The 22,560-nt window shown below is 34.6% G+C and overlaps 1 protein-coding gene across 1 annotated transcript in view; it reads right to left on the bottom strand.

Annotated features, from left to right (window-relative positions):
* The window catches only part of TMEM38B (transmembrane protein 38B), a 56,541-nt gene that overhangs the window by 18,514 nt on the left and 15,467 nt on the right, over nucleotides 1-22,560 (bottom strand). The window contains exons 3-5 of the mRNA XM_032860774.1: nucleotides 11,306-11,490; nucleotides 10,447-10,534; nucleotides 6,329-6,446 (exon numbers count right to left, since the gene is read on the bottom strand). Coding sequence (XP_032716665.1) covers nucleotides 6,329-6,446; nucleotides 10,447-10,534; nucleotides 11,306-11,490 — 391 coding nt within the window. The remainder of the gene's footprint in view (nucleotides 1-6,328; nucleotides 6,447-10,446; nucleotides 10,535-11,305; nucleotides 11,491-22,560) is intronic.

Below are 22,560 nucleotides of genomic sequence, written 5' to 3'. Positions count from 1 at the left end.
GGTAAAAATATCAGATTGGCAGCAGACTTATCCACAGAGACCTGGCAGGCCAGAAAGAACTGGCATGATATATTCAGAGCACTAAATGAGAAAAACATGCAGCCAAGAATACTATATCCAGCTAGGTTATCACTGAAAATAGGAGGAGAGATAAAAAGCTTTCAGGACAAACAAAAACTAAAAGAGTTTATAAACACCGAAGCAGTTTTACAGGAAATATTGAAAGGGGGCCTCTAAGCAAAGAGAGAGCCTACAGGTACATAGACCCAAAAGGAACAGAGAAAATATACAGTAAGAGTCACCTTACAGGTAATAAAATCACACTAGATTCATATCTTTCTATAGTTACTCTGAATATAAATGGGCTAAATGCCCCAGTCAAAAGACACAGCGTATAAGATCAGATTTTAAAAAAACAAAAGGAAAATATATAGCAATACAAGCCTTTCTCAAGAAACAAGAAAGGTTTCAAATACACAACCTAACCCTACCCCTAAAGGAGCTAGAGAAAGAACAGCAAAGAAAGCCTAAGCCCAGCAGGAGAAGAGAAATAATAAAGATCAGAGCAGAAATCAATAAAATAGAAACCAAAAAAACAATAGAACAAATCAACGAAACTAGGAGCTGGTTCTTTGAAAGAATTAATAAGATTGATAAACCCCTGGCCAGATTTATCAAAAAGAAAAGAGAAAAGACCCAAATAAATAAAATCATGAATGAAAGAGGGGAGATCACAACCAACACCAAAGAAATACAAACCATTTAAGAACATATTATGAGCAACTATTCGCCAGCAAATGTGACAATCTGGAAGAAATGGATGCATTCCTAGAGACAGAAACTACCACAACTGAACCAGGATGAAATTGAAAACCAGAACCATAACCAGTAAAGAGACTGAAGTAGTCATCAAAAATCTCCCAAGCGCCCAGGGTTAGACGGCTTCCAAGGGGAATTCTATCAAATATTTAAATAAGAATTAATAACTGTTCTTCTGAAACTGTTCCAAGAAATAGAAATGGAAGGTAAATTTCCAAACTCATTTTATGAGGCCAGCATTACCTTGATCCCAAAACCAGACAAAGACCCCTTCAAAAAAAAGAGATTTACAGACCAATATCTTGATGAACACAGGTGCAAAAATTGTCACCAAAATACTAGCCAATAGGATCCAACAGTACATTATAAGGATTATTCACCATGACCAAGTGGGATTTATTCCTGGGCTGCAAGGTTGGTTCAACATCCGCAAATCAATGTGATACAATACATTAATAAAAGAAAGAACAAGAACCATATGATACTCCAACAGATGCTGAAAAAGCATTTGACAAAGTACAGCATCCCCTCCTGATCAAACTCTTCAAAGTGTAGGGATAGAGGGCACATAACTCAATATTATCAAAGCCATCTATGAAAAACCCACCACAAATATCATTCTCAATGGAGAAAAACAGAGCTTTTCCGCTAAGGTCAGGAACATGGCAGGGATGTCCATCATCATCACTGCTATTCAATATAGTACTAGAAGTCCTAGCCTCAGCAATCAGACAACAAAAAGAAATTAAAGGCATCCAAATCGGCAAAGAAGAAGTCAAACTATCACTCTTTTCAGATGATATGATACTACATGTGGAAAACCCAAAAGACTCCACTCCAAATCTGTTAGAACTTGTACAGGAATTCAGTAAAGTGTCAGGATATAAAATCAATGCACAGAAATCAGTTGCATTTCTATACACCAACAGCAAGACAGAAGAAAGAGAAATTAAGCAGTTAATGCCATTTACAATTGCACCCAAAACCATAAGATACCTAGGAATAAACCTAACCAAAGAGGGAAAGAATCTGTACTCAGAAAACTATAAAGTACTCATGAAAGAAACTGAGGAAGACACAAAGAAATGGGAAAATGTTCCATGCTCATGGATTGGAAGAACAACTATTATGAAAATGGCTATGCTACCTAAGGCAATCTACACATTTAATGCAATCCCTATCAAAATCCCATCCATTTTTTTTTCAAAGAAATGGAACAAATAGTCCTAAAATTTATATGGAACCAGAAAAGACCTTGAGTAGCCAGAGGAATGTTGAAAAAGAAAGCCAAAGTTGTTGGCACCACAATTCCAGACTTCAAGCTCTATTACAAAGCTGCCATCATCAAGACAGTACAGTACTGGCACAAAAACAGACACATAGATCAGTGGAACAGAATAGAGAGCCCAGAACCGGACCCACAACTCCATGTTCAACTAATCTTTGACAAACCAGGAAAGAATGTCCAATGGAAAAAAGACAGCCTCTTCAACAAACGGTGTTGGGAAAATTGGACAGCCACATACAGAAGAATGAAACTGGACCATTTCCTTATACCACACACAAAAATAGACTCAAAATGGATGAAAGACCTCAATGTGAGAAAGGAATCCATCAAAATCTTTGAGAACACAGGCGGCATCTGACCTCAGCCGCAGCAAATTCTTCCTAGAAACATCGCCAAAGGCAAGGAAAGCAAGGGCAAAAATGAACTATTGGGACTTCATCAAGATCTAAAGCTTTTGCACAGCAAAGGAAACAGTTAACAAAACCAAAAGACAACTGACAGAATGGGAGAAGATATTCGCAAATGATGTATCAGATAAAGGGCTATAAAGGGCTATAATCTATAAAGAACTTATCAAACTCAACACCCAAAGAACAAACAATCCAGTCAAGAAATGGGAAGAGGTCATGAACAGACATTTCTGCAAAGAAGACATCCAGATGGCCAACAGACACATAAAAAAGTGCTCAAGATCACTTGGCATCAAGGAAATAAAAATCAAAACCACAGTGAGATACCACCTCACACCAGTCAGAATGACTAAAATTAACAAGTCAGGAAACGACAGATGTTGGTGAGGATGCAGAGAAAGGGGAACCCTCCTACACTGTTGGTGGGAATGCAAGCTGGTGCAGCCACTCGGAAAACAGCATGGAGGTTCCTCAAAAAGTTGAAAATAGAGCTACCCTATGACCCAGCAATCACACTACTGGGTATTTTACCCTAAAGATACAAAGGTAGTGATTCGAAGGAGCACATGCACCTGAATGTTTATAGCAGCAATGTCTACAATAGCCAAACTATGGAAAGAACCTAGATGTCCATCAACAGATGAATGGATAAAGAAGATGTGGCACATATATACAATGGAATACTATGCAGCCATCAAAAGAAATGAAATCTTGCCATTTGTGACCTGGACAGAACTAGAAGGTATTATGCTGAGCAAAATAAGTCAATCAGAGAAAGGCAATTATCATATGATCTCCCTGATATGAGGAAGTTAAGAGACAAAGTAAGGTTTTGGGGGGTAAGGAAGGAAAAAATGAAACAAGATGGGATCAGGAGGGAGACAAACCATAAGAGACTCTTAAACTCACAAAACAAACCGAGGGTTGCTGGGAGGCAGGTGTAGGGAGAAGGTGGTTGGCTTATGGACATTGGGGAAGGTATGTGCTATGGTGAGTGCTGTTAAGTGTGTAAACCTGGCGATTCACTAACCTGTACTCCTGGGGCTAACATTATATGTTAATTAAAAATTAAATATTCAAAAAAAAAAAAGACCTAATAAATAGAAAGACATCTGTGTTGACAGATTGATAGCCTTAACAGTGTTAGGGTGATAATACTCCCAAACTTCCTTACAGATTCAATGCAATCTCTAAGAAAATATGAGCAGGCCTTGTTTGCAGAAATGACATTAAACCTAAAATTTATATGGAGATCCAAGTGACCCAGAATGCCCAAAACAATCCTTAGGAAGAATAAATTCAGAGGATTCACACTTCTCAATTTCAAAACTAAGTATGAAGCTAAATGAATTAAGACAGTATGGTATGAGTAGAATGGTGAGCAATTAGATGAGGGGAAGAAAAGTGAGGGAGAAAAAAAAAATCCCCTCACATTTACAGCTGATTTTCAGCAAGGGTGCCAAGACAATTCAATGAGGGAAAGAACAGTCCTTTCAACACATAATACTAGGATGACAAGATATCCGTAGAACCTGAATATGAATGTAATTAATATGCATGTAAAATAATGAATGTAATGAATATGTATGTTAAAATACATATCCACAGAATGTAAAAGAATGAAGTTGAATTGAATCCTTCCTCATACCATACTCAAAAATTAACTCAAAATAGATCATAGAGCTAAATATTAGAACTAAAACTTTAAAACTCATAGAAGAAAACAGAGGTAATCTTTTTAACCTTAGATTTAGCAATAGTTTCTTAGATAAGACAGCAAAAGCACAGACAACAAAAGAGAAAATAGGTAAACTGGATTTCATCAAAATTTTAGAAATCAGTGCTTCTAAAACATGACTAAGGAAGTGAAAGACAATCCACAGAATGGGAAAAAACATCTGCGAATCAGAAACCTAGTAAGAGTCTAGGATGCAAAATATATGAGGAATTCTTTACAACTCAACATTAAAAAGACAAATGGAAACAATTAAAAATGGGCAAGTAATCTGAAGAGACATTTTTCCAAAGAAGATCTACAAAGAAGCTTAAGAAAAGATGCTCAACATCATCAGTCATCAGGGAAATGTAAGTCAAAATCACAATGAGATGCTCCTTCACCCCCACTAGAATGGCTCTAATAAAAAAGACAAGAGTTGATGATGGTATACGAAATGAGAATTTTCATATACTAATGGTAGGAATGTAAAATGATGAAACCACCATGGAAAACAGTCTGTTAGTTCCCCAAAGGCTAAACACAGAATTATGATTACCTAGTCCACTTCTACATCACATACCCAAAAGAAATGAAATACATATCCACATTAAAAAAAGTGCAATAATGCTCATGGCTCATTATTCCTACTAACCAAAATATAAAACAACCCAAATATCCATCAAATGATGGATAAACAATATGTGGTATATCCATATGATGGATAATTATTTGGCAATAAAAAAGGAGTAACATACTGATACATACTATACCATGGATGAACCTCAAAAACATTACACAGAATGAAAGAAACATGTCACAAAGCCACGTATTTATGATACCAATTACACGAAATCTTAGAACAGGCAAATTTATAAACAAAAACACTAGAGAGTAGAACAGTGGTTGCCCACAGTTGGGGGGCCTGAGGCAAAATGTGAGACTGCTAATGGGCATGCTGGGTTTTTTTGGAATGCTGAAAATGTTTTAATACTGATTATGGTGACAGCCGCACAATTCTGTGACTACACAAAAACAAAACATTGAAATGTACACTTAAATGGATGAATTTTATGGTATGTAACATATATCTCAATAAGCTGTCACAAAAAACACATACAGCTCAAAATGTGAGGACTGGAAGAGAAGGACACATATGAGAGAAACTGCCTCAGATATCTGCAGTACTTAAAATACAGCCACAGATCACCTCCACTGTAGAGACTACTGAAACAAAAGGAAATGACCCCTGTAACAACTTGACTCTAAGATATAAAATTTATATAATACATAATGTTTTCCTTTTAAGAATTCCATGGGTAAATTTTTAACCAAAAATACCTATAGAATTCCTCTACACTTAAATAATAATCTTATTTTAAAACCAACCATCTACTTTTGAATAGCGAACAATATCTAATAATGGTAAGAATAACAATAATCAGAATTAGCCTCAAGATGCAAATAGAATTCATAAGATATGTCACAGTGATAGAAGGATATGCACCATCTCCAATCCTCTCAACAATCATACAATGAAGATGAGGAAATCAGGATTCAGAGACATTAAATGACTTGCCTTATTCAGCAAAGCTAGGATTTGAACTTAAGACTACCTGTCTCCAAAACCTGTGATCTTATACCACACTATCTTCTATCTTCAAGAAGGAATAAAGCTTCCAACGAGGCAGTAATAATACAAGAGACTAAGCACAAGTATGTCCTACTATAAAATTTTGTAATGTTAAAGCTTAAAGGAACCTCAGAGAACATCTACGCCAAGTACCTAATTTTACAAATGAGACAATGCTGTCTGCAGTCTCTGATCAGCTAGAGCTATTTCCACTACTCTCTGGTGTCCAATATACTATTAGACTATCTGCAAATCTTTCTTGATAGCCCGGCATAAGTCAAATGAGGAATCAAAGAAGAGCTATGCTTCAGAAGCTCATGGATACACTGAATAAATAACCCAAAATTTACCTTTTTAGACTGTAATAATATTTAAAAATATATGTTCCTGTTACTTGCAAAGTATGCAGAATTCTGGTCGTACAGAATTCAGAATACTGATTTACAGCTACTTTGAATTCTTACCTTTGTGGCCACAAGAAACATGGTATAAAGGAACATAAGGTTATGCCTTGATACCGCCAGATGCTTCGTGTGCTGGAAAGTGAAGATAACTGACCCCAGTAGGGTTACCTTGGCAGGGCTGAAAATAAAACACATTATAAGTCAGTAAGTAACAAACATGATCCATCTCTATATTTCTCAAAAAATACTCTGGAAAATATTAATTTAATGAGTTATTAATAGACAAAAATGAGTTACATTTATACTTATAAAATTTTAGAAGTGCTAAGCTATATAAAGTATAATTTCACTCTGATAAAATACCAGAGATCTTAGAATGTTCATACATATATGATGATTCTCTGATAAGAGTTCATTTCTATATACAGTGTTTCTGAAACACATTTGACCTTATAATAATTTTTCACAAAGATTTCAAAGTCCCATGTTCCACAGTAGGACTTGAAAAAAGATTAGTCATTATCATACACAACAAGCTCCTTCAGTTAGGTGGGAAAAGGAAAAGAAAGCCCTGATATATAGTATTTTCACATTTCCATGGTTTAAATACTCCCACCACAGTAAATTTCAGGCTGCTATGCAGAGTGGAAGAAGAGACAGATACAATCAGGTCTCATATAACAGTATAAGCCAGATCTAGCACATTACTTTGCTAATTCCAGCACAGAATATTAGTGTTCGCTAGTATCTTAGTAAATTAATACTGAAATTTTAACATCTATAGTAAGATGTTAATCTACAAAAAACATAACTTTCATATTATACATTTGCCACACATTTAAAGTATATCTTAGCAACAGATCATTATCTAGCTTTGTGCTTACAACTAGGAAAGATAAATGATAAACTCTTAGAATGCCACATTGCAAAATATGACAAATTTCATTTCATGAAAAATTACCTATTTATTTACTATAAGCTGAGGACTGAGTTCAAAACAGGATTAGCTTTGGGCAACGGGTGTAGATCTTGTGCAACAGCTGACTGGGCAGCACTCATGTTTTAGAACAGTGGTCTCTAAAATTTTTAACTGTGCATCTCTATTGGTACAAAAAAAAGTGTTTTAAGACACTAATATGTGATTATCAATTAATTTATAAATTACATATATGTAAAACTGTATTATAAAAGTGTACACCAAATTGACATTTTTAAAGGATGAGATTGGGGCGCCTGGGTGGCTCAGTGGGTTAAGCCTCTGCCTTCGGCTCAGGTCATGATCTCAGGGTCCTGGGATGGAGCCCGGCATCGGACTCTCTGCTCGGCGGGGAGCCTGCTTCTCCCTCTCTCTCTGCCTGCCTCTCTGCCTACTTGTGATCTCTCTTTATCTGTCAAATAAATAAAATCTTAAAAAAAAAAAAAAAAGGATGAGATTAAGAGAAAAAGAAATTAGGCTTATCTTAATGTCATTTTGCTATTCTTTGTTTCTAAGTTTGGGTTCTGTACCACAGTGCCTCATCATAGGTTCCTCTTAGCACACTCACATTCCATTTTGGATTGCACTCCCTTAGAGCATAAATTCAGAAGCACTGAATCTGAAAAGCAAGGATTCTGCAGACAATAAAATGATACAGGGAGTTGGAGAAGGACTGAGATTTAGGAAAATGTCCATGAGACTGGTTTGGAAGATCAGGATGCATTTAGAAAATATTCTTATGTTAGTTTCCGATGAAACTAGAAAATGAGCTTATCTGCATCCAAAATACCATAGTAGAATAGGTATATGGTAACAGAGACATTTCCATTCCAAAAGGGAGAAAATGAAAGGAAAGGAGGGAAAAAAGAGATCACTAGTCCTATGCAATTTCAAAATCCAGCAGGGCAAATTCCATTAGGTTTCAAAGTTCCAAAGCCTAGGAATAATCCCCTGTGACATTAGGCTCCATACTCTGAGTCCACAGCTTCAACCTCTACACTCGTGGCTCTGGCCTCTGCCCTGGACTCTAACCTGTGAGCCTGGCCTCAGACCTCTAGGCACATGGCTCCCAGCCAAAATTCATTTTTCCTTTTCTTTGAAGGGTAACACACGTTTGCAGCTGAGCAGTTTTATCAGCCTGTTTCCTGCCTATAAATTTTTGGGAGTCTGACAGCCTCCTTTTATTTCACCTTATTTCTGTCCCCTTCAGCGAAAAGCTAGCAGTGTTTCTACTGATAGAACATTTTCAAAAACCTTGTGAGTCTCCAGCATACGACACAGGGATCCATGATATCAGTTAAGATGGTCCTTCATGTATCTTTTCTGGATAATCTCAGGTGCATTCCTGGCTTGTGCTGTGGTGGCTGAATGGATCCATGAGTCACACACTTCATTTCTCTAACAGCAAAAGTTTTCCAGCTGCACCCTTCAATCTTTACCTTTAGAGTAAGACTTAGAAAGTCTCCACAACAGACTTTACTAAAAATGAATCTCCTAACTTAATCATCTTTTGCAATCTGTATAGGCTGAGTTCTTTCCCAATCGTCATCTTGTTTTCTTGTTCAGCAGTTATTCCCTCAATTCTTTTCCTCTCTCACTCTACTAAAAGCAGCAAGGAGAAACCAGTCCGGACCTGTAACACTGCTTTGAAATCTCCTCAGCTAAATACCCAAGTTCACTGCTCACAAATTATGCTTTCCATGTAATTGTAGCAAACAACTCAACTAAGTTTTCTCCCACTATTAACTATATCACATCTCCTCCAATTTCCAATATCATGCTCCTCATTTTCTTCTGAGCCCTCACCTTTAACATTCATAATTCTACCAACATTGTGTTTATGACAATGTACGTATTCTCTAAGACCATATGGGCTTTCTTTACTATGCAAAAGTATTTGGTAATACATAAATGGAAATTTCTATATATACACACATACACAAAATACCGTAACAAACCAGTGATCAATCTCATCTGACCAACTGATAATTCTTTCATTCATCTAATATTTATTGAGTATCTACTACGTGGTAGATTTATTCAAGAATACAGTGCAAGTTCCCTGGCTTGTTCAAGGATACAAGCAAAAGAAAGAATAGTAAGAAATGAAGTCAAAGCAAATAGGGTATGGAAGAAAGGCAGATCTTGGGAGGATTTTACAGGCCATCTGGGCAGTCATTCCCAAGGTTTTGAACAAAGGAGAAACAATTTGATTTTGGTTATAAGAGCCCAAGAAATGTTTTACGAAAGACATTTCAAGGCATATGCTCAAAATGAGAAAAATTTCCCTTGAATCTCATTAATGCCTTACTTATAACTTATCAAAGCCTTATTTGTTCTATTTCTAAACTACCTCATTCACACTTTAAGGGGTACTTTCCTTCTAAGTTAAATTTCCTAGAATTTATTGGTCCACAGAAACATATACGTCATCACATAGACTGCTTCTCAACTTCATTTTTAATCTATTCTAATGAGCTTATTTTTAAATGGAGTCTTTCCTTACCTTGTTTACTATGACCACAATTCCCTAAGTATTTTCCTTCTTGAGCTGTGGAAAGAATAATTACATCTCTCTATTTCATTTTCGGGAGCATCAGGGATACATCTGTGAACTTATTTACGAATGAGTAAGTATCTTTAGATAACATTTAATGATCAGATTCTCTTAAATGGATGCAAAAGGTAGTCTCTGCATCCTACAATTATAGAGTGGTTTACCTTCTCTAATCTTATTTTTATGTGTAATTAAGCTCAACTCTCATTTTTAAAGCAACAATGTCTTATGATAACCAACTGATTTGTTCCCATAAGCTTAACATTTTACTACTATGTGAATTTGAAATCTGAGTAATGTAGTCATTAATGAAAATGTCAAAAACCTGCAACTGATTCATTTCCATCCAGTGAAGTGTGTTCCTATGTATTTTTTTCTCCATAAAAAAACACTGTTCCCACGATTCTATAAAAATCCAAGAGCTCTGGTTTGGTTTTATTTTCTAAGGGGAGGAACCCACAGAGAAAAGAATCAATATTTATTTTAAAAACTACATTTGAGAGAGCAGACTTTTTGAAAGAGTAAGTTTCCTGATTCTCCTCCCATTATCATGACTATTTTTTTAAGCTCCATTGCATCCATATTAAAAATGTGGTAAGATCTAAGGATAAAAAGCTGGTCTCAGTATAGATTATACCAACTCACTAGGACATCTTCAGCCATTCATCAGCTTCTGGTTTCCAACCTCCTTTTACCAACTGTTCAAAATTCGTGATAATGCTACCACCTGCACCTAAAAATAAAACAAGAATATTTAGCCAAATTTTATGGAGGAAGTATTTGAAACAACCCAAGAAAATCCCAATATAATTTTGAGTAGGAATAAAATAGTTTTCTTGTATACTTATGGTACTGAAATAATTGTAATTCCTCCCTTCGGTCAGTGTTGCCAACTGTCTATCATATCAAAATTAAGGTTAAAATTAAGGTTAAGGAGCCTCAAGAACAGAGATGTTCCTAAAGGTTTATTTCAGGCCTGAAAACTAAAATTTTCTGCTTTATCATTTCATTCCCTGATACTAGTTTTAGATGCAGTACAATACAATAAGAGATTAGGGAAATTTGTTCAATTTCTACATGATACAGAGTAAAGATGAACCCATAATCAATCATATTTACTACTTCTAGTTATTTGGGATGAAAAAAAATACAAAAAAGAGCAAATTTTAATATAATCTTTTTACATAATTTCTTAAGTCAACTTATTTTATTTATGGTGGTACTATACCTTAATTAACTATGAATCTCTCTGGTTCTGAGTTACTAATCAAATCAATCAGAAGAATTTTATATTGTAAGGTAGTCAGGCTCAAAATAATGGCTGATGACTAGTACTAGTGAAAGTGCTAGTTATGAATTAACTTTACTAGCCAAGAGAAGACTTCCTTCTTCCAAAAATACTGTTACTAAAGTATGTGATCTTTATTAATTTTGCTAGACAATCGTTCAGTAACAGTAATATATCAGTAACAGAATATTTACAAACACATAATGTTAACATTACCTCGAGCCCATCCAATAGCTATCATGACTATCCAGCCATTTTTGTAATAGCTATTAGCATGTGTGACTCCACCTACTATTTTCCAAGTTCTGGTCACTTCCTTCATTCCCGCAGCCAAGAGTTGAACAGGTAGGAAAGAATAGCCCTGGGAAACTAGGTCACATGGGCAAAAAAATATAATATACCTGAAATTAAAATTTAAATATTTTAATATATAAAGTATAAATATTTATAATAAAAGTATGTTAATAAATATTTTATAAATAAAATGTTAAATATATTAAGTATAATGTGCATTAATATATAGATACAAATTATTTAATGAATATTTAACATACACTCAATTTAGTTGAGTAAGTTAGATTTTTTTTTTTTTAAGATTTTATTTATTTATTTGACAGAGAGAGATCACAAGCAGGCAGAGAGGCAGGCAGAGAGAGAGGAGGAAGCAGGCTCCCCGCTGAGCAGAGAGCCCGATGCGGGGCTCGATCCCAGGACCCTGAGATCATGACCTGAGCTGAAGGCAGTGGCTTTACCCACTGAGCCACCCAGGTGCCCTAATAAGTTAGATTTTTAAACCATTAAATCACAAGAACAGCAATATAAAAAAACAAAAGCCCAGCATATTGGCAATAACAATTGGCAAAGCACAACGAACTGAATTACCCATATAAACCAAGAATTTTACTTCAAGAAAACCATAGATTGGGTAGTCAATTTTTCTAAATCACAAGAGACATATATAATAATCTGCCCAAACGACAGGATCAAAGGGGAATTTCATCTTGATTGGACTTCTGAATATTCTATATATGCAGAAAATATTTACTGAGTTCCTAATTTGTGCCTATACTCTTCTAGAAGGTAAGTGCTGAATCCACTCACTAAATAAAGCAAATGTATAATCACTTCTAGGATAGGGGCTTCTCTAACTGGAGTGTGTTTGTCCTCTGGGAAAAGGAATTAGAGAAGAGCTCTTAGTAGCTGAGAAGAGCTGCATTTCAACCCTTTCAAACATCTTTACCTGTGCCCTTTTGTGCAGCACATAAACTAGGGCCTATACACAGAAAGGTGATAACTCTCAAGGAGACAGATTTGTGCTGAGGAAAAATATTTTTACATACAGGTAAAAGAATATGAAAAATGTTCTCTAAATTGTGATACTAGTTTAAAAACAATTCACTCCCCAGGTAAATTGTGTTTTGGAACTTAATTTTTTCTCTAAGCACCTGTTCAAACAGTATACCAACTGCATTAACTGGAAAACACAATAGTTTTTTTTTCTCCCATTTCTAAAATACTCTGGCAGACAATTTCATGCGTAAAGCAGAACATAATCTTCTAATGGAGTGATATAGAATACACCACATGAAAGAAGTATTATATGTCTTCTAAAAGAACTGCAACTCATGATTCATAAAGTCAGAATTCCCAAGAGTATTCATAGAATATGAAATTTATTTGTTAAAATACTACTTCAAAGATCCAGTGCAAAATGCAACGGTTTGTTTAGGCTTAAGCACCCTTTCCTCATCTCCACTTACCGATTCCTTCCTATTCTTCAAGGTCCCCCCCAAATACTACCATGTATGTTGACATTGGGAGTTTCATTTTAATATTTTCAGTTCAGACTAAATTCTGATGGCTCTGTACAAGTAAAACAATCAGTTCTTCTGCCTCAACAGATCTCTTCACATATTTTTCTCTAGAACATATAAAGAGTGTAAAGTTCATAATAAATTATAATAGTCCTTAGATGGCAGTAATCATTCATTTTGTTATCCCCTCATCTAAAACTCAGCATGAGGAAAAGTAGCTCTGAATTAAGCAATATTAGCAGTTAATCAGGAGACAAAATATATCAAATCAAAGAATCAGTTGATAATTAAAGAGTCTGAGAGAAAGGAATAAATTATCTGACAATAATAAAAAGCATTTTGAAAACTCGTATCATTTAAAAATTTTACATGTTCATATATTTTTGAGAGCCTCCTATACACCTTTCTCTTTAAATACAGAATAAGGTAGTCGACTAAGTATTGGGGGGGAGGAGTTACACTTAAAGTAAGCAATTTTTTAAAAATATTTTTAAATGTAATAAAAATGCTTTGGTATCTACCATAGATCAGATTAAGGAAGGGGAATTAGGTTTCCCTTTAGCAGTAATGAATGCTCAAAAGTAAAATACTCAAAGAAACAACAAAAACTTAACAAATACAGCATAATGACCCCATTTTCATTTCCTACACCAAGACTATCTTTAACATTAGTTAAAAACCTAAACTATTAGGAACTTTGACTTTTTAAATTCAACTATGTGACAATGTGACATACAGTCTAAAATTTTTTATTGCTATTTTTAAATAAACAAGCCTTTATCTTATTTAATCAGACATTGCTAAAGTATACCAATGATAAGCTAACATTTTAAACAGAAAACAATTCTCATTTCAAGTGTTAAATAGCCACAGGGCAATAAAAAAACAATTGTGTATTGTTCTCAGTAGATTCACAAATAAACATATCAGACCAATGGCTCCCTACAGAGTCATTCTTGCTCTATAATATAAGTTAGCTTTTTAAAATTTCCTTAATGAACCACTCAACCAACACTCATTAAGCAGTCACCATGTCCCTCCTTTTATAAAGACTATATTTCTCTTCTTACTAAAATCATCACATCTAAGGCAACTTTAACTTGTAAAGTGTCTAAAGAAAACACATTGGAAAAGAAGAAGAAATGGAAAATATCAGACAAGAAATAGAAAGAGAAGGCAAATGATTTCTCATACATTTTTAAGTCACATAGGTTAAAAGAGAGAAATAAAAAGCAAAGAAAAGTTCAAAATATAGAAGTTAGTCTAAAACAGGATACAAACAAGATACCAGGCCACTGACAAATGAAAGCTAAACCAGTTTAAGGAGGAAAGATGAAAGTAAAATTTAGGTTAATACCAAGAACTGAGCAGAGAAAAGCTTCCCACGGTTAGTCAGAGAACCCTTATTTTCACTCCATTATTAATTCTACTCCTCTGACTCCAAAAGACAGTATTACTTAACTAAGCCAAAGCAGAATGACAAATTAAATATACTTCATATTAGTCCAATATGACAACTTTGCTCTTCCTCCTATTACTCTAGTAAATTAATAAGTTCATGTATTTTATGTATGCTTTGAAAAAGACTACTGAAGGATGACAGACCTATAAAGCTATACTTTTTCTTAAACTTTTCCTCAAAGCAATACAGTCTCGAAGTATGCAAATGTGCAGTATTTAATAGTTGATACTTGGAAGTTTAAGGAAACCAAAGTGCGGCACAAAACTCAGTACACAGAAAAATTACAAAATACTAATTTCTCCAGGAACAGTTTTCAAAAAGAAAAATCCTATGAAGGTGTACACTGTCTTCCAAACAATACTATACTGTGACACACCAAGCTATTGTTTGCCATTGCCAGTAGATGGTGCTAATATCCACATGTGAGCACTATGAGCTATTGTACTAAATAAAGATGGCCTTCCCAATCAGTGCATTCAGAGTCCCGTAGCTTAGCTTGCTAGAGTTTGAAGTACATTCCAAACATAATTTTATCTCTCAAATTACAATCAAATAAAGATTATAAATTTTTTCTCAACATTAAAACCTTAAAAATAGTAAAATATGCTGTGTCTTTGAACAAGTATCATATTTTATATTTAAAGATCTGAGAGGACAGAAATATTGCCTGTATTTCCAGAATCCAAAACAACACACTACATAAAAGCCAACTATAGACAGACTAGATTTGAATCCCGGCCCCAACTAGTAGAAGATATCTGTGTTACCTTAGGCAAGTTACTTAACCCATCTTGCTCTGTTATATCATCTGCTAAATGAAAATAAAATAGTACCTACCTCACACAGTTCTTATAAGGTTTAAGGGAGATAATACATATAAAACACTTAAAAAAATGTTTAGGACATAGTGAATACTCTATCAGTGGTTGCTATTATTATTGTTTTATAACCAATAACAATGATCATCAACAGAATAAATAAAATAGGTATTAATAATTATTAAATATTAATAGGTATTAATAGGTATTAATAAATTATAAAGCATAAGAAGGAAGGTACTACAAGAACTTGCAAAGACACAGCTGAATCTTACTAACATAATTTTGACTGAAAATAACAAGTCCTGGGGTCCCTGGGTGGCTCAGTGGGCCAAGTTCTGTCTTTGGTTCAGGATGTAATCCCAGGGTGCTGGGATCAAGCCCCGCATCAGGCTCCCTGCGCAGGGGGGAGTCTGCTTCTAACTCTGCCCCTACACCCACCACCCCACTCCTCTCTCTCTCAAATAAAAAAACAAAAACAAACAAACAAAAAAACCACACACATCCCAGAAAACCATATACAGTGTAATACTCCATTTTAAAATAGGGGCAAAAATAAATAAAACTAAAAACTTATTGTGTAGATATTCATATATATTATTTTATATATATGATTACAGATTATACATATGAATATATATGTACATATAATTATATATGATTTATATTATTATGCCTTCTTTTTTTAGAAAGGTAAGAATAAACACAAACAGGAAAGAGGTTATCTGCAGGAAATGTACGGACAAGTGGGACAGGGGAAAAGAAAGTTATTGGTAAGGTCCAGTTCTTAGGTTGGATCCAATACAATGGAAGTGCAAATTAGTTAACCACTTTGAGAAATGATTTGGCATTACATAGCATAGTTTAAAAATCACTTCCTCTGTAATTCCGTAAATCTACTCTTAAGCAAATACCAAGAGAAAATCTTGCTCATGTACACCAGTAAGTATATACAAGAATGTTCTTAGCAACACTGTTTGCAATAGAAAAATAACTAGAAACAACTCTGCCAACAGAATAATGAATAAATTATGACAATTCATTCTAGTATGCTGTAAGTGAAAAAAAAATTACAACCATACACAATAAGACTGAATCTCAAGAACACAGACTGACCAAAAACAGCAAGTTACAGAAAAATATATACACACAATACCATATATACATTGAAAAACTGTATTGCTTAGGGATATAAACATATGCTAAAACTACACAGAAAAGTAAAGGAATGGATAGTCACAAAATTAAGAGTAATGGTTACCTCTGCGAAAGGAAGAAAGGAGATGGGATCGAGCAGGTGGCGGGATAGTAGCATACAAGGGATACAGAAACTAACGGCAAGGCTTTAGGGAAAATGGTGGCAGCTCTGGCTGCACAGACTTTGATCTCTTCAAATCCCAACATAAAAAAAAGGCAACTAGAAAGCAAAACCAAATCCCATCCAAAACACTTAAAATTATGTGCCGAGGTATCCCTTCAAACCCCAAAAGGCAGAAGGGCAGAGACAATTCACAGATACCCACAAGACCTCTACTTTTTGGAAGGAAGAAAGCAACAAGGTGGAAACTAATGGACCTAAGAACAAAACAACTCCAAAATAGCAAATGAGTATTCAGGGAAAGCACAAGAGGCCAATTTGGAAACAATAATAACAGCTGAACTGGGAGAGACTCTGGCATTCTCCAATACCAGGTGAGACAAAGGGTCCATAGTAAAAAGGTCTAAGGGGTTAAAGCAGTTTAGTCCCCATGAACTTTCAAAACGGATCCACCCAAGCTGTCTCCCTATAACAAGCCCCATGTGAAGAAAACACTAGTATACAATCAAAACTGAGCAGTACAGAGCAATAGAAGAAATGGAAGGTTCAGACCAAACTGGATTAAGGGGAAAGAGACACAGGAAAACTGAGAAAGTTCTGGTCCTCATCTTCTGAACACTATAAAAACAACAGAAGCTGGAATTAGCTCTATGAAGTCATAACATCTTTCCTGAATTCCACCTCACCCTAAAAGTTCAAGAAACCTAATTCGACCTAAAACGACCAAAAGAAAGATATCAAGGTCAAATCCCACATAAATTTATTAAAAAAAAAAAAAAAAGGCAGAATAAATCCCTACAGACAATGAAAGCATTCAGGAAAATGTGTCCACCAAAAAGATCAAAATTCCGACCTACTGTTCAAAATAAGCTAAAGACATTAAGAAAAGTGATACAACATATAAAAGAACAACAACATACATCTGAATTAGAAAAACTGAGAACTGAAGATACAATTCTCAGGAAAAAAAAAATTCTTTAAAGAAAAAGAAATCACTTCAGTAATGAAAACCGAACTAGAATGAAAACAAAGAGAAATAAACATAACAATACCTTGAAAGAAACAGAAGGGGAAACATTTTAAAGTTTAAAAAAGAGATTTAAAAAGTCACTGAAGAAAGACAAAGAGCCATATACCAACCATAAAAGTCTTGAAGAGTACAAATACTAAAATAACTTGTTCTCAATTTAAAAAAAAAAAAAGTACCTACTAAAAAGAACATACCACATACCTAAAAATATTGACCCAGAAGGACCAACATCAAGACTTATTTAATTTACATTAGTAGGCCTTAACAGGAAAAAAATTATTTTGGGCATCTAGAAGAATATGTGACTTATAAGGGAAAGAAAATAAAGTGATCACCAAACTTTCTCACAGCAATGCTTTATGACATAAGAAATGGAGTAACATTTTAAAATCCTCAAAGATACAAAGTATGATCCAATTTATTTATACCCAGTAAAACTGACTTTCAAGTACAAAAGACACAGACAAACGCCAACATATGGGATCAGTGATGCATCTCCTAGAGCATAAGTTTCAAACAACTAAAATTACTAAAGAGACACAGACATAAGGACTGGTGATAAGCATTAAACATACAGTTAACTGTAAAACTAAGACTGAATGAGGATTAGGAAGCGAAAAGTAATAGTGTGTAATGGTTGTAAGACTATGTAGAATAGCACATCTATTTTAAAAATGGGAAGAGAACGAAAAGTGTATATGCAGAAAAATTAATGTAATCCCATCAGTAGAAGTTTAGTACTGTTACTCCAAAGCTACTATGTATTGTTTATATAATGAAGAACAAAAGAAATGAGTAATGTTGGAATATTCTAATTCTATTACATCTTGTGCCCTCAAGAGAGAAAATTCTTAGTGTAGAAGGATATACACACACACACACACATACACACACACACACACAAATATATTACATATACATTATATATACACACAGAAAGTTTAATGAAGGCTCTATGGTCTTGCATTTGAATTAGAAATAGAATAATTTTCATCCTTATTTTTCCTAGTTCTGTCCACTAAAAAGACTTAGAAACAGTATCAATCCAGTAATAACAAACATCTCTAGTGCTAAAATTTTAGTCTTGAAATGCCATTTCTCACTAAGAGAAACCAGAGCTTCTTAGAGAAATGAGTGATTCCAGAAGAAAATTACAAGGTGAATCTTAATATTAAGTAGCAAGGAGCTAATCAGTTTGAAGAACCAATCTGAAGAAGCTCCCACCAGCCAAAGATGAAACAATTTATCTTCAATAATGACAATTGCAATTTATTGAAACCTATAAAATATGCTTAAATCCATAAGTTCATAATTACTCAAAAAACAAAAAAATAGACCATCTTTGGAGGATGAGAGAGGACCAGTTAATTACCATGAAAACTGGTACGTAAAGATAAAGAATGAAGGATTTATCCTGCTGTTCCTATATGTCCATACAACTGGATAACCAAATAATAGATGATTAGTGGGACGTATTTATTTATACTACTTCATATAATACACAAGAAAAGATAGAATTAGACTATCAATTTTGTAATTCCCAATTAAATCAGTCTTTAAATGTAAGAGTGCTAATGTCAACAAAAAAAGAAAGCAAATCAGATATTTTAGGTCTTTTATGGTCTTGCCAAAGGAATCTAACCTAAATCTGATTTGTATTGAGTCAAACTACCAATTTTCAGGAATCCTCTGTATCCTCTGTAGGATACAGAATTATAATGATATGCACCATGAGTACACAATCAGTGCATTCCAGGCTATGAAAAACTCTACATGTCAAATGACTCTGGTTCTTCAAGAGATAAAATTATAAGGGAAAAAAGGAATGGAGAGGAAACCTATAAAATGAAAGCAACTTAAGAAACATCAATTTTGGGACGCCTGGGTGGCTCAGTTGGTTGGACGACTGCCTTCAGCTCAGGTCATGATCCTGGAGTCCCAGGGTCGAGTCCCGCATCGGGCTCCCGGCTCCGCGGGGAGTCTGCTTCTCTCTCTGACCTTCTCCTTGCTCATGCTCTCTCTCACTGTCTCTCTCTCAAATCAATAAAAATAAAAAATCTTTAAAAAAAAAAAAAAAAAAAGAAACATCAATTTTTTTAATAGGCATGACTAAAGGATAGTGTCTAGGGATGAACATTTGGATGATAAAATTATAAAAATATACAAGTAATTACCATTAAAGTGAAGATAATGGTGTGCTACTATAATGCTTATTTAAGGTGAGAAAAGCATTGTGACTGGAATGGGACACACAGAAGGGGGTTTTAGGATGAATGGTTAAGTCTTCTCTCTAGACTTGGGTAGTGGATTCAAGGTTATACTTCAGAATAATTCATTAGGCAAAACACGGTTTTTTGTGGTTTTCTGAATTTCACTTAATAATAAAAAGATTCTTATTCTACATAATGAAAATGCAGTTTTTATTTTATCACAGTTCTTTACACTTCGCATATATTTTATAAATTTTCTTTTGTACCTGTTCAGTATTAATTGAAAATTTTTAAAGAAAAAAAAATATTGTAATAAATCAACAAATAAAAATAAGACAAAAGATTTGGTCCTAAAAAAAGAAAACTGTTCAAAATGAACATTTATCTAAGGGCACCTGAGTGGCTCAGCTGGTTAATGTGTCTACCTTTGGCTCAGGTCATGATCCCAGGATCCTGGGATAGAGCTCCACATCAGGCTCCCTGCTCAGCGGGGTGTCTGTTTCTCCCTCTTCCTCTGACCCTCTGCCTGCTTGTGTGTATGCTCTCTCTCTCTCCACCCTCCCTCCAAATAAATAAATAAATAAATAAATCTTAAGGAAAAAAAGAAAACTCATCCTGGTTAAGATCATAGTCCAAATGCTAAGTTGAATTCAGGCCCTGGCCATTCACCAATTCCCTAAGTCTCAATTTCCTCCTATACAAAAATGGGATAATAAAAGATCTGAGGATAACAAATAATATTTTTATAATATTATTTTTATATTATTTATAATATTCGTATATTCTTATTATTATATTATTAATTCACCATGTAAAAATGCATTCATTTTCCATTTCTAACATAACTTTTTAATTTAAGCCAAGAAAGCATCCATTTATAGAAAAGCAATTTTATATCATTTAAGGGATCAAATAATCAAGATCTAGAATTCCTTACTACTCAAGTACAGAAATCCCTTATAACAATACATAGCAGTCCATTTCTTTAGCAATGTATTTACTGAACACAGAAAAGTACTTACCACACAGTTCACAAAACAAAGTCCCTGTTCTCATAAGCTATTATTCTAGTAGAATGACATAGACCAAGATAAAAAGAAATAAACAGATAACAGATCAGATAGTAATAAGCCTAAGAAGAAAAATAAAGAAGGATGATGTGATACTCAAGGGAGAGGAGGTACTATTTCAGTCAGGGAGACCTCTCTGAAAGAAAAAAAAATTAATTAATTAATTAATTTAATTTAAAAATATATATATATGCCTTCTGGGGAAACAGCATTAGAGAGAAGACAGCAAGCCTAAAAGTACTGAGGTAGAAAAATACCTTATGTGTTCAAGAAATGATAAAACCAATGGTGGCTAAAACAGAATGAATAAGAATACAGTAGAAAGACATTACATCAGAAAGAATGAAAGGGAAGATATTGTAGGGTTTTATAGACCACTGTAAAGAGTTTTAGATTTTGTTCTTAATCAGATTAAGAAACTACTGAGCCTAGGAGTAGTATATTCTTTTGTTTGTTTGTTTGTTTGTTTGTTTGTTTTAAGTAGGGTCTATAACCAGCGTGGAGCCCGACATAGGGCTTGAACTCATGACCCTGAGATTGAGACCTGAGCTGAGATCAAGAGTCGGACACTTAACCTACTGAGCCACCCAGGCACCCCCTAACTTATTTTTATTAATCACTTTGTCCATGCAAAAAAGAGTGGTGGTTAGTATGCAGGAGCAGAAGTGGAAATAACAGTAAGTGTCAGACTCTGGCTATCCTACCTTTTATATAGTCTCAGCATTATAAAAATTGTAATAAATTAAATTATAAAAATTATAATAAATGCTAAGCTAATATCTTTTTAAAATATTGTTATAAAAATAAAAGTCCTTGAGAAATGCTTTTAAAACATAGCATTATACCCTTGAGGTCTACCCATGTTGTTGTAAATAGCAAGATCCATTCTTTTTTATAGCTGAATAATATTCCATTGTATGTATATACCGTATTTTTTTGCTTCATATCTTGGCTATTATAAATGATGCTACAATAAACACAGAGGTGCATGTATCTTTTCAAATTAGGATTTTCATTTTCATTTTACCCAGTAGTGAAATTACTTGATCAAATAGAAATTCTATTTTTAATTTTTTAAGGAACCCTCATTCTGTTTTCCACAATGGTTGTACCAATTTGCGTTCCTAGCTACAGTGCACAAGGGTTCCTTGTTCTCCACATCCAGGCCAACACTTGCTGTTTCTTGTGTTTTTCACTTTAGACATTCTGACAGGTGTGAGGTAATATCTCATTGTACCTTTGATTTGCATTTTCCTGATAATTAGTGACTGGTCCTAAAATAGAAATGCTAGATGGTATAATGCTAAATAACATATGTCAGAGAAGACAAATACAATGATTTCACTTACACGTGGAATTTAAGAAGCAAAACAAACAAACAAAGAAAAAAAGAGATGAGGGGCCCCTGGGTGGCTCAGTCATTAAGTGTCTGCCTTTGGCTCAGGTCATGATCAGGTCATTATCCCAGAGCCCTGGAATCAAGCCCCACATAGGGCTCCCCGCACAGCAGGAAGCCTGCTTCTCCCTCTCCACTCCACCTGCTTGTGTTCCCTCTCTCGCTGTCTCTCTGTCAAATAAATAAATAAAATCTTAGGAAGGAAGGAAGGAAGAAAGGAAGGGAAGGAGGGAGGGAGAGAGGGAGGAAGAAAGGAAGAAAAGAGAGACCAAAACACTCTTAAATACAGAGAACAAACTGCTGGTTGCCAAAGGGCAGATGGTAGGGTGATGGATGAAATAGATAAAGGAGTT

This window comes from Lontra canadensis, unplaced genomic scaffold (assembly GCF_010015895.1).
Source record: "Lontra canadensis isolate GAN:19392208 unplaced genomic scaffold, GSC_riverotter_1.0 scaffold19, whole genome shotgun sequence".
Lineage (NCBI taxonomy): Eukaryota > Metazoa > Chordata > Mammalia > Carnivora > Mustelidae > Lontra > Lontra canadensis.
This window is presented reverse-complemented; position numbering and strand designations above follow the sequence as displayed.